The sequence below is a fragment of the Dermacentor albipictus genome, chromosome 7, assembly GCF_038994185.2.
Source record: "Dermacentor albipictus isolate Rhodes 1998 colony chromosome 7, USDA_Dalb.pri_finalv2, whole genome shotgun sequence".
In the NCBI taxonomy this organism is placed as follows: Eukaryota; Metazoa; Arthropoda; class Arachnida; order Ixodida; family Ixodidae; genus Dermacentor; species Dermacentor albipictus.
Genome location: NC_091827.1, coordinates 12,252,783 through 12,266,484, shown reverse-complemented (window position 1 = coordinate 12,266,484; position 13,702 = coordinate 12,252,783). Strand labels below are relative to the sequence as shown.

The following is a 13,702-nucleotide window of genomic DNA, read 5'->3' as shown; positions in this document are numbered from 1 at the left end:
ACAACAGTTTCGAAAAGAAGACGGGGTGCTACAATGAGTGTGCTGATAGCTTTTGAAGCTAACTCCTATCGACAGTACTTAAGGATTGCTGAGGGAAAAACAATGTCATAATCGACGAGCGTCGTCTTACTGCTTAGACAATGCTTATCAGTTCTGCAGCTATATACTAAATAGCGTCAAGCTAAATAAATTATAAATAAAACGGTACAGCCCAGCGCCCTACTACGGTAAGTTATAACAAAATTTCCTTAAAACATTTACTTTGACTTCTATTTCATGCACGTGAAATGGATGCCAGAATGAGAATGTCGGAAGGTTTTTCAAATCTTTTTTTTTTCAGTGCGGAAGGTGCACAAAATGTTACACGAAGAACTTGCCACGAGCTAAACCGTTACAGAGCGACGCCCTTCACCAATGAATATTGGGAGACATTTGTGGGCACACCGTTTAAGCTTTATGCCATCCTATATTAAGAAGCGTTAATTTACAGCACCACCACTACTGTGTTCATATTTCTCGCATAACATAGGCGTCATGAGTGGTATTGTTTTAAGCGAAGGCGGGTGCCAAATGATCGAGTGCATACACACACTGGAGTGAGTTTCGGAAGCGCCCGAGCATGCACGGTCGTTGTAGGGATCACTAGTGAATTAATGTAGGTAAACACGAAGAACCAATCAAATTTAAATTCAGGCAAGGTAGATACAAACAGATAGAATAAAGAAGTCAATAATTCATTTAGACGCAATTTTATTCGGAGTCACCGCAATAAACTATTGACGTGATCAGATAATCAGGTCATAAAAACAGGCGATACTAAAACGTGGTTTTCAAGCATCATTCACAAAGGCTTTTGTACCATTGCAGCTACACGTTTATAGCGGCATTAGTCTCTGCTACTGCAAAACACAGCAGCGCTGTTGTCGAAGAGTGCGCCGCACTCGGCTGTGTTATGAATCAAATTCGGGACGGAAAATGTAACTGGGAAAACAGCTTCGGTGGCCTTCTGCACATCGGATATGCTACGACTGCTCAAGTAATGCAGAAGTACCAAGCATTTTGCGACAAACAATTTTGGTACAAATGCGAAAAACAATTCATAGTGTACGCGCAATAACTGGAAACACTGGCCGAAATGCAGGAAACAGGTGGATCGACAGACTTTTAGTAACGCGGAAAATCAACGAGCAGGTATAGTACGACTGCTACGAAGAGTTTGGCCATTTCCAGCATTCTGAGAATGCATGTCATCGGCACCAGCAGCCACAATATAGCATGTACTCCACTTGAGACGTGCTCCACAACGGAAATTACTGCAGCCCAAAGAAATTTCAACGCGCTTTTACTTAGCCATAGCATATTTCTGGTCTTGTTATCTCGGCTTATGTAGTTATTCAAAAAGTACTCAGATATATCTTCTTGTTCTCGTTAACAGCTTTGCGAATCAAGTATATGTCCAGGGGTTTGTATGTGTCCCAGAGATTTGAGGACAATTTTTACTGTTGGCCTTGTACACCCTAAACAGCCCTGAAGTCTTGTCAGCATGTAAATAATGTAAAGCGCGGCGATGGTCCAGTTTTAACTATCATCAGCTGTGACGTCCTCTGGAGTAGGCTGAATTTGGCACTAACAGGCATCATTGTTTCACGTTTCCATTCACAAGCCATTAAATTGTGTATCCTGCATGCCGTGGCAAAAAGCTCGAGAGCGGTAATACACTAGCGGGTGGTATGGCCGTCTAGGTAAACCTGACGGCAGTTATTGCACTGCTGAAAATATGTTTCCCATTCAGCATGAACCTCTTCGTGGTCGGGATCTCATGAAACACCGAAGCGGAATTCTTCCAGTCTAATGGGTCGATTATGTGTAAGCGCGACATCTAATTTCGCTGTAGCCAGTCCCTAAGAAGCACGCAGTATCATAGCAGGTGTGCGTATTAAAGTATGAAATCAGCCATTATTTTGAATCCACATGAACCTGGGAATAAAAACACGCATCAAAGTAGTTTTAAAAAAAACGTCGCATTTTCATATTTTTAGCCCTGTACACAGGTCCGCGCAATCAGAATTATTCACGTAGTAGTCCTCTTTGCATTCTGCACTGGCGTTAGCAGTTCGTGGCTTAGAATCGCTGCACTAATTTCCGTTATTCGACTGAAACACCAAAGGCTACTCAATATGAATGAAAAGCCAAGAAAAAAATTATATTGCCTAGAAATATCTTTTCCCCTGTCACGCTTACCATTATTGTAATCCCATTCCATAAAACAGCGAAGTCATGTAGTAATCTAGCGAAGCTGGTATAATGAAACGAGTAAGTATGTAAATGAAAGAAGGATCGCTGAAGTGGTGTAGATTGCGGCAAACGTCGCATGCAAGCACAAACGCATATCTGCCATCACGCCGCCCTGGCGTCAGAAGCTTGGAGGGCCTGCGACGATAGAACCCTCGGTAGCTCCTGCGCTACAGTGACGATTGCAGCCCCGTCTCAGCGATGGCAACCACCAGGGGTGAAGTGGTCGCAGCGGACCCTCCGGCATGAGCGCAGTTGCCGCCGAAGTCGTCCAAAAACAAGTCGTACACGGCAACCGTCGTGTCGCCCATCTTGCTGGCGTACGACTTGCGCATGCGCACAGCCAGTTCCTCGGGGCCCGCGTACAAGGCGAGCTGAACAACAGCGAAGGAATGAAGACACGTCTCAGAGGGCAGGCTGACAAGGCAACGGTTCATGCACACGCAGTCACTTGCGCCCCCTGACTCCGCTTTTTACAGAGGATATTGACAGCAAAGCCTAATGTTTTAGACATCGAGCTTCCTGCTAAAGTCACGAGAGTTAACTCTGGCGCTACGTGGAAGGCTGTCATGGAAATGAATGCTATTACATTTAGTCTTCGTGATTGTGGCTTCAGATGTTCTTGTGGTATCATTTAGAGAACCTTATCTCCATACGTTGGCTTAATTTAGTAAGCAATTATACTGTGCATACTAAAGGCCTACAGCTAAAGAGGCTCCAAGCACATGCAAAATAAAAGTAAATTGCTGCATTTATGGCATAATATTTTATCGAATATGATCTACGTGCAAACTCAAAAACTTGCTTGAATCCAAGAAGACGAGGTTTTTGGTACGTTGGGCAAAGGGTTCTCATTTCTGGTAATTCATGGAGGTAACAGCTTTAGAAAAGCCCGCCCTCCCGTCTGTCTGCGAATGTTAAACATTACTCACGGCATTGCGAACAAACACCATTGGCGGAAGTGGAATAAGAATAAAAAGAACGTGCGCGCAAGTTTATAGCAATGCTAACTATAAACCAACGGCCATTATGAAACACACGGACTTCTTGACATTCCTGTCGTGACGATTCAGATAGGCCAATAGCTAAATGGCGACTTGGCAGCCCGCGAGCAGCTTACAACTTCGGGTGACTATTTGTCGCCACCCCTGTTCAACGAGCCAAATAAAGAGGCGCGTCATCATCCGCACATGGAAATCTAAATCATTCCAGTATTCCGCAAACTGATTTCGCCTCTTTACGGACAGACTACAACGCACTCGGAGTTGCCGAGGCACCCTCTCACCTCGGTGCCGCCGGTGCTCTGCTGCCGGATGGCGTAGGCGCACTCGCTGTCGCCGTCGAAGAGACTCTTGGGCATACGGCACACGTGGTCGTAGCTGGTCTTGTTCGTCTGCACCGTGGGGCCGTCGAAGACGCTGGACGGCGTGCCGGCATCCAGCAGCCGGGGGGAGCTCAGGGGCAGGGTCGCCCGGAACACGTCGGCGCCAAGCTACACAAGCCACACGCGCACAAGCCGTTGCACAGCGTGTTTCAGCACCCGCCGCGGGGCTGGCGCAGCAGATTTGGTTTTGCGCTGCCAGACCAAAAAGAGGCAGCAGGATCAAATCCCGGCAGCGGCGGCCGTATTTAGATGTGGGCGAAATGCAGAAACATCCGCGTACCGCACATTTGGGTGCACGTTTAAGAACCCCACGTGGTCAAAATTAACCTGGAGTCCCCTGGTACAGCGTCCCTCATAATCATATCGTGGCTTTCCCAGGTAAAACCACAAAATATATTTTCGACATGAGTCAGCCTGGAATACTTCACTGTGGAACACCGTAAGCTAAAAAATTTCGTTGCGGGGACAACCCCGAACGCGCCATCCGCATACATCGGCTCTTAAGCCAATGTTCGTAATTGTATATAACAAAATGTCTCAACAGGAATATGAAATTCGGGTGTGTAAAGGTTTAATTATTATTCACAATAACAACGCAATCCTGAAACCGACTGCGGTTCGAATTACGGTTCAAGCGATTGAAATATGATGCCTTATAATTCAATTAAAAGTAACTCTAGTAACTGATTAGTTTGACTTTCCGTTAGTCAGTACTTGGGTTGTCAAGCGTTTTCTTATCCTAGCACTGCAGTATTCGCAAAAATATCATAGATGTGAAAGATCAAGTTTGCAACCGTAAATCTAGAATGAAAACTACACTAATTTTACAAGCCGCACCTGCTAGACAGCTCTAAGCGCGGAAGGTATTGAAATCAACTCCAGAAAAGTGCTTTTTTGGTCAATACGGTTTCTCCCACCTCGTGCAAGTTGACGTATTGCTCTAAAATTGTAAATAGTTGAGACAATCAGTCTGCATTCCTTACTCCGTCAACGGGTTAACGTAACTGGCATATTTCATACCTTCTGCCCTGGTTAACATACCGCTTCCTATAATAGAGCTTTCTTTTTTATGCATACACGTCGTAAAATTTCAGCTGAAGGCTGTAACATGCCTAAAACATAGGATGCCGAATAAAGAAATAATTCAAATTTGAGTTCGTGTTCTCTTCGAGGAAACAAGCATCGTTAACGCCTGTCCATTGTTTCCGAAATGCTAGAAATTCACACGAATTTTTTTTCTGGGGAAACACATTTTGTGTAACACATTTGTGTTACACACATTTACACACATTTACACATTTTGTGTAAGTATACAATTTGTGCATGATACCTCTTCATGTAAAACTTCTGTTGCGATATTGTTTGTGAAGATAACGTGCCCATAAAATTTTAAAAATAATTACAATATTATTTTTGGTACACACGAGTTCGTTCATACACCAATTCTGTCAGCTAAATACTCAACGGATGAGGATAATGCTCGCATTGTAGTCGGTCTGGCCACTTACGGCAATAGAGTAGACCACCTTCGCTGCCTGGAAGGGATTGGCCGTCTCTTTCAAGACGTGGTCACGGATGGCTAGGTACGAAGCCACCGCAAACTCTCGCCTTCCAGAGCAGTCCAGCACTCCCTTAAAAGTAGTGACGAAACAAAACGTACGGGCGTTAGTACAAGGATTGAAGTTTCGGATCAAAGCTACGACATCTCAAAAAAATATCGAATCTAACGCACGTTTTCGAACTGATGGGAACTGAAGCCGAACTGACGCATATAAATTGAATGTTCATCAAGCAAATGTGGTGCGTACAACTGTGTTTATATTTGTGTTATATGCAATGTGATATGTAATGAGATGTGCAATGTTTATGCACTACAACGTTAACGAATTATGCCAGTACGCAAAGACACAATCAGGTGGATGCACAGCGTGAGATTCTGGCGTATGCGGTGTCGAAGGACGAAGGTGATGCGTAGCGCTTGTCGAGAGTTTCACGTCGACGTTCTTAGTCCAAGCTCGAGTTTCCCGTCCACCGGCAGCCGCTGTAACGTTTTATCGGTGGTGGAGCCCTCAAAAAATAACTAAGTTCGTTTGCCATGCATTTGGTGCGTTAAAGAAGCCCTGCTGGCCATGAGAAATTCAGAGCCCTGCCCTACGCAGTCCATCTTAATACAATCTGCCATTTGTGAATGTTCTAAACCCTAAATTTGAATTCTGCGACTGTATAAGCATCAAGCTTCCATGCCCCCAATTCGCGTGCCGTCTAAGGTGAAAACCATTTGCGAGCAGCACATGCCAGACACACACACATAGCCAGCCCTCGGCGAGGTGGACTTTCTTGAGTAGCACTCGATTTTTCGTGAATCCTTTGCAGCGAGTGTGACTGCCGGTTCACGTGATAAATCAAATTAAGCTACCCCCTCTCGACTAACGCGCTGAGAGGCGCTTCCCAAGCCTGGGGGCTGTGGTGTACGACATATGCTTTGACAGAAAACCGTTGGCAGTGTTGGCATTCGTTAGCCCTGAAGGGCTGACGAACTAAAGCACTGCAACCATAGCATGGCTCTTGTAGACACCTTGGCTTGAAAACTTGAAAACTGTTCATTTGAGCCCCAATCTGATCGCTTCTCACATCACGTTGAATCGCGGCTTGACAAAAGCGCGCCAAAGGAACAGAATGAGAACATGATCTTGATCACTGCACTGTTTCGCACGCTATTACCCATTCTAAGCAGCACATGTTTCGGTAAGGAAGTGGAGCTTTCCGTTTTTAAAGGGAACAAAATAGCGTAGATCATGTGCACAATTTTTTTCACATCTCCTGTATAAAATCGCAACAGACGAGTTGTGGTTGGTGGTGCTGATCCCCCTTTTTCACACATGGGCAGGGCATTGACATTCCGTTAGATGGAACTTACAGCAAGGGCGCCAGCACAGCATGAACCACGTGTTAGAGCGCCCTCTTTAACAGCGAACCGCGATGCTCTCCACTGACACCAAGAGGAGACGTGGCGTGGATAACTTTCCACTTTCACCTTTTAAGAGTGACTTTGAGCAAGAGTCGCGTTCTCAACAATGTAATTGCGCAAACACATGGCCCTTCTCCATATCTAAAGCATTTCCAAGAGCAAATGAATTCACATAAAAAAATATCTGCGGATCCCACCTAAGATAAGCTTTGTATGCCGTTTGCTTTGATTGACGATAATTAGCCGTGATGTTGGCGGTGAATATATATTTCTTTAGCGCTTAGTCCAATACGAGAGTGGTCAGTTATGTTACACGTTACCTTATGAGCAACACTACTGTTTGTCTACGTAGTAGACAGCTCACACAGGGAGACGTGTTTGCTTGAGGCGTTGCTGGGCGTCATTGTACATAATCTCTGAGAACACTGAGCAATATCATTGCCTCACATGGCATCGCATCGTGGCGGAAGCGTCAAACTTTAATTGAATGATGGGAATGTACGTAATTCAATGATATCTTATAAGTCTATGTACACATTCTACGCATACATTCGAGGTCTGCATTGCGTTTCACTGCGTAGCAAAGACGCTCCTGTTCCGCGCGACGCCTTCTGGCCTGGGTGTCCACGAAGCTGAGTCCACGCTTCGGGGCCATTTTGCTGGTGCGTGTTTATGCACTCCTTCCGCATACGTGGCAAGCACGCTGTTGAGACGCCAGCTTCAAGCGCTCTCTTGGTTATGGCTATGCACGATAGTAATGTTTACACTATCACAACACCCAGAACGCGACCTCCACACCCCAGCACCTCCATTTTTGTCTCAGGAAATCAAGCACAGCGCGTGCGATATGCACGAACAGTGAAACGCTGCCAGGGCGGCGCCAGCCGGGATGCGCGGAGGCGAGCGCCATCTGGCAGTGTTGTAAGAAACTCAGCGGCACGCGCGGCAAGACCACCACAGCAGCTGCGCCCGGAAAGTCGGGAGAAGAGGAAAACTTCGCCTTAAAATTATGCAGAAACTCTCGAGAGAAGACAGCCAATGAAAGCGAATAGTCCGAACGAACAAACGAACTAACGATTGAGCGAACGAACGAAGGAACGAATGAATGTTTTTTTTTTTCGGGAAGTCCGACAATCGACTAAGGCCGAAAATTGAAGAAAGTGCCAATGACAGCTATTCGCTTGAAAAGTATTCTCATTGTATTCAGTGCATGCTAAGTAAAATTCTTCAGCAGTATATACCTTTCGGCGAAGTTTGTGCGTCGTGACGATGACATAGTCCATGTAGCGTGTTATGCTGATGAGCCAGAACTTGCGCACCAGCTCTAGCACTGGTGGCACGGTGAGGATCAGGCTCATGTTCCTCAAGTACAACGCCTCGACAAAGGCGCGGAAATAGGCTGGTGTGAACTCCTGGTCGCACGCGCCACCTGGACGGTCCCAGTGGATGTTCACGCCCTTTGGGGAACGCCAAAAAGAAAAACGAAAAATATAATCAAATGAAGGTTTGTAGAATTACATATACTGTTTGTTTAAAAACACACGCGCGAAGTGTTCCGGTAGCACGCTAATCACACTTTTTCTGCCTCCATGGCACACAAGCAATCTCTCACCTCAGTAAATCTTCATCATCATCATCATCTTCATCATCATCTCTTATGCCCACTGTAGGAAGGAATTGCAGGAAGAAGGCTCTCCCTGCCATCTCCAATTACCCCTGTCCTGCGCCAACCGATTCCAACTAGCGCCTGCGAATTCCTTAACTTCATCTCCCCACCTAGTCTTCTACCATCTTTGACTGCGCTTCCCTTCCCTTGGCGCCCATTCTGCAACCCTAATGGTCCACCGGTTATATAACCTACGCATTACATGACCTGCCCAGCTCCTTTTCTTTATCTTTATGTCAGTTAGGATATCCGCTATGCATGTTTGCTCTCTGATCCACACCGCTCTCTTCCTGCCTCTTGTTGCCGCTCTTACCTGGCGTAGGCGTACAAATGTAAACGTGAGATTTGTGCGAGGTGCTTCCTTCAAAACGCAGTACGTACTCAATGCACTTAAACATTCAAGGTCATTGTAGAAACCTTTGACCGGTATGCTCATATTAACTTAGGCATCGTAGGCCACTCACTGCCCTGGTATAACGAAGTCATAAACGAAGTTTGATGAGATCCGGCAAAGTGAAACACCATTCCGAAGATTTGTTGAACTCACTCTCCGAATGAGTAGGCTCCTTTGAAAGGCACATTCCACATAATCGTACAAATCCAAATCCATAGAAACTATAGTAAAGATTCCGTTTTACGTGAAGGTACTTTTTTTTTAATGCGCGTGGTGTACATATGAAAAAATACGGTGAGAACCGACTTGAGGATCACATGAGGCCTGTATGGATGTTAGGTGAACTTGTATAAAACAACTAAATTTTGGCTTTTTGTGCTTCAGAGGAAACAAAACAAAAACATAAAGCACAACATGGCGATGCTCGAAGCTTTGCTTTTTGCCACGAAGGTCGATGCATGTTCTATCGCGTAGTAGGAAAGCTATGGAAAAATGAATCGTATTTGATGACAAGAAACAAACTCGGGCAGAACCCATCTTTTCGGGATAGTTACTGTCCATAGTACGATAGCTTTTACGATTGTAACCATTAAAGCATTCGCCGGATATAAATACACAAAGTGTAGTGAATAGAGCCGAAAGTACGTTTGAAGACAATTCAGCGCAAAAATCAGACCAATTTGTGAACGAGTCATCATTTCCGAACAATGGGAGCGCCAGAATTCTCTGTAGTAAATTTTGTAGGGAACTCCACCAATATAAAGGAGAGGATTCACTCACGTCGATAAGACTACTGGCGTTGCGCAGGTCCTCGATGACCCCGTTACGAAGTTCGTGTTTGGCCAGCATCTCCACGAAGTTAGGCGAATCTTCGTGCGCCCCGCCAAGAGTGTAGTGAATTCGGATCGGATCGCCGCGATGTGTGCGTTTGTTTGTTATCCTTCTGAGCGCTTGGATGAAGTCCACGTCGACGTAGCCACGCTTAAAGTGCACTTTGTAATTGCTTGCACTCTTAACGTACAAGGCGTAGAGAATCAGCTCCGAGCAATGCGCTGTGGGCAGGAGTTCCACAATATACGGGCGCCTTGACGAGAAGTACCTGCGCAGGAAACATTGGTCACACACTCGCCAACCTTACTTAAGACAATATGATCTAGCATCGTCGCTCCACGCGCAGCAGTCGCTTTCGAATTTCACTGCCGTTCTCCATTTTCGGGAGCACCTAGACTTCCCCGCCTTCCTATGCAAGAAGTGGTGATTCCTTTTGCCCAGCCTCGCTTCTAATTTCATAAACTTCAGAATAGGCGCTAGCCCGGCTTGTTGGCACGAACACATACATACCTTAGCAAACAGCGCAAATAAAGGCACACAGAAAAGGGATACACGAGACAGCCGTGCTTGAGCGCCTGTGTCGTGTGGCCCTTTTCTGTGTCCCGCTATTTGCGCTGTTTGCTAAAGTGTAAGTTTATAAGTTCATCAGGGCGAAACCCCATTAGCCCACTTGAACACAAACTCACATAAGCAAGGACTAAGTGATACCTGATGTACGACGTGCGTCTCCCATACGCGCCGTTGGAGAGCCCGAAGAGTCGATTGCGCCAACTTGCCGCAGAGGATAACAAGCACACCACGTATTATGTATTACGCGCAGGCGTAACTGGCCAGCTCTTCAAATCGGCTGTGTATGCCCGAGGTCGCGAAGCATTCGATACGGCACTAAACTTGACCTTATATATCACCAAAGTTGCTCGTACTTTGACATTCTTTGCAAAGTTGTTACTCGGAATGTTGAGAACGATCACCCACAAGCAAATGTCGTGCCTTTTTTTTCCATGCCACAAGCCCATGTCTTTTTTGTTAGATGGACTGAAATATTAGCAGTGCCAAACAATAAAAATTTGGAGGACGCTTACGCTTCACCTTCATCAGGAAGCTTTAGCTCGGGCCCAACTCCGACGCGGCCTATTCGAATGCATGTAAAACACAAAAACGCTTTTCTTAGACTACCCGTTAGATTTTTCATGACATCTGTTGCATTTTTGAGAGAAACTTGCATTCTAGTAACTGCTGGAATCGGAATTTCGATTTAGGGCCTGAATTATGTGAAAAGGATTTTAAAAGATTCGGAAGCTCGAAAAATATAGATGCATGAAATTTATCAATCAATAGCTCTGCATCACGAACAGATATCGTGGTTCTGTAAACGGCATCCATTAGATCATTGAAAGTAGACAAGTTCGATATCTCAATTTATAGCTTACATGAATTTGTTATGTTGTGCAGAAGGGTTCTGCAAAAGCTATTTCCATATTACTTATTTTTTTTAGATTTATTTGTAACATATCAATTTTGTCCGCTTTAGACGTACGATCAGATGCAATTCACAGAATTGTGATATCTTTCTCTCCATGCTGAGTCAGAGAGTTGCAAGCTTTAGTTACGTATCCTGAAAATTTGATTTTTGCCAATTTTTAATAAAAATGAACGATATAAATCAAAAATTCGAAACCAACATTAACTATATTTTATGTTTTCCCTTTAAATGCAGCAAACCATCAAATTTGATGCAGTGGTTACCGAGAAAAACGTCTCCTCTTACATGTATTATATAGGAGCACCCAAGCTAAAGCTTCCTCTTAAGAGCGGAACGCAATAGCATTCAAAGATCCCTGAGTGCTTCGTGCGCCTCCCAGCAACTGCAGCATATGTAACCGTAATGTTTACCGGGCAACGCTACCGGCGAACTCCTTGCACGAAGGCGAGCTTTCTGGTAGAAACGCGGCCTCTGGCGTGGGCCAAGATGCGGCGGATGCGAGCGCAGTCTGGAGGTGTTGCAAGGAACCGGGCGCGCTGCTTTATGAGCTTCGAGATTTGCACGCGGAAATCTGGGAGGCTATGGCCGCTCAATGAATGGCAGAAACGCAGGAAAAGGGTTTTGTGTTTTTTCTTTGTTTTCGTGTAGCAGAATTGTTTTCTCGAATATTCAGATTACAACCAGACGCTATCGTGTCTGTAGTGCTTAAGTCGTACTTTACAATCTTTCGACGTATTTTACATTGAGAAATTCAATTAGTTCAATAACTTCCTTGCGCCACATGGAGGTCCTACGTGGTTGGATATGCCTGGTTCGAATTTCCTTTTTTTGACGACAAGACGTCCAGCGCTAGACGCGGGACGCTGATGCCGGAATTTTCTGCGACACGGTGCCCTTAAAGCTATCGCGTTAAAGGATCCGCCCGCCCAAGAGCCCGCTTTTCAATCAGAAAGCTCGCCTTCGCGCATAGTAGGGTTGCCTCGATGTCCTTCTCGCCTGCCACTCCGTACAGACGGTAGACAACGGCTGCGTGTCCTAAGCGTTGAGCACGCGAATGGCGGTCACCGTTGTAGACACCTTCGCGGAAGCCGTAGGGGTGTTGCCGGCGCTCATGTGTATCCGCCATTCGTGCGCCCAAAGCTGTAGTGGACATCGCGGTTGTCTCGTCTGTACGGAGCAGCGAGCGAGGAAGACATTGATGCACTTTAGTGCATAGCGTTTTGCTTTGAGACGCCGTGATGCTCGCTGTGCATGTTCACGGCGTTTCTCTGCGTGTCTAGCACTTACGTTTTCCCTGTGGCACAAAGTGTCGCACCATCGAGATCAATAACGTAGCGTTCGCGCCCTTTCAGTTTCTGCATCGGCGCCGCGGTGGTTGCTGGTTGTGCATGTTCGCGGCGTCCATATGCTTGCGCGTAACCCGCGTTCATGAAGTGAAGCGTTACTGCATTTTTTTTGCCATCGCGACGTTTCAAAGAACGTAGAGCAAACTCAAGCCTGCCTGAAGCACAACTTCGATAATCTAGTTAAGTTTTACAATGAGCGAATGCAACGGGTATCGGCATCCTTTGAGGCCAACGCTCACAAACCTGCTGTCGATGACGCAGAGCAGCTTCCGGTACTGTGTTCTGCTGCTATCTTTGTACCACATGTAGGTGGTGTTCACTACAGGTGTAGCTGGTTTTGGATTCGGGTAATTCATTAGTTCGCAGGTCGTGACCCGATCCGCCGGGTCGTCGTACAGTGCCTCCTGCGATCCGCGGGAATACATGAATGAATGCATTTCTATAAGAGTATAAGTTATACTCCAGTAAAACCAATCCGTATAACGTCCCAACGCAAGGCATGGCATATGAGGGACGCCAGTGTAGCGAGCCACCATTGGTTAAAATAAAGTACCTATACTTATTTAACCCAGATCCGAGACAACGCATGCGAGTTTTCATTGCATTGCGTCCCCATCAGAATGTCGCTATTGCAAGCGAAAACAGAAACCCACGACTACGCACTCCACATTAGAATGTGAGGCTCCCTCCGACACAGCGGCGTGCAAGACACGAGTGGACGTGTGCAGAGTGAAGCTACGACGAGTTTAAATCAGTTAATAAGGTAAGGGAGCAGGCGTAATAAAGATACGAGAGTAATTTACGTGTGGTCGCACACTGCGAATGCGCCCCATTTGAATCCAGTGGCCTACGCAAAGATCGTCCTGCGCAAAGACCATTTGCATGCTAAGTTGATAGGCTTCAACAAACATAATGTAGTCATCCAGGTAAAGCAACACTCTTTTTGTCAGGCCACCTATCTTGGCCAAAAAGACTTGACTAAGCACGAGAGCAACGCGCAATCCTATACATATGCCAGAGCTCTGAATGTAGTCAGAACGTTCTCGAGATTTGACAGTCGAAGATAAATAGAAGCTCAGGATCTCTAGACACGTGTAAAAAAAAACACAACAGTGACTTATAAAGGCCTGTTGACCATTCTCTTCTGTTATACATTGTTTCACGCTTTGCAAAAGGGCACCTTGGGACCGTGAATAAAACGTAACTTCTACATCTATGCTAAACGCAACTAGGTGCTGAATGTTGCTACCGGAAAGGAAATGAACCACGATTTGAGAGATAGGGCCTAAGTATGGATCATTCACATCCAGACGCGGCAACTGCATATGCAAATAGGTA

The 13,702-nt window shown here is 45.8% G+C and overlaps 1 protein-coding gene across 3 annotated transcripts in view; it reads right to left on the bottom strand.

Annotated features, from left to right (window-relative positions):
• Positions 1-2,001: 2,001 nt before the first annotated feature.
• LOC135904419 (mucin-17-like) overlaps positions 2,002-13,702 on the bottom strand; it is a 28,833-nt gene continuing 17,132 nt past the window's right edge. For 2 of the 3 annotated variants that reach the window (XM_065435214.1, XM_065435215.1), the window contains exons 7-12: positions 12,608-12,768; positions 9,485-9,803; positions 7,886-8,101; positions 5,185-5,307; positions 3,578-3,784; positions 2,002-2,666 (exon numbers count right to left, since the gene is read on the bottom strand). In XM_065435214.1, coding sequence (XP_065291286.1) covers positions 2,463-2,666; positions 3,578-3,784; positions 5,185-5,307; positions 7,886-8,101; positions 9,485-9,803; positions 12,608-12,768 — 1,230 coding nt within the window. In that variant the 3' untranslated portion in view covers positions 2,002-2,462. The remainder of the gene's footprint in view (positions 2,667-3,577; positions 3,785-5,184; positions 5,308-7,885; positions 8,102-9,484; positions 9,804-12,607; positions 12,769-13,702) is intronic. The other variant, XM_065435216.1, reaches the window with a different exon arrangement.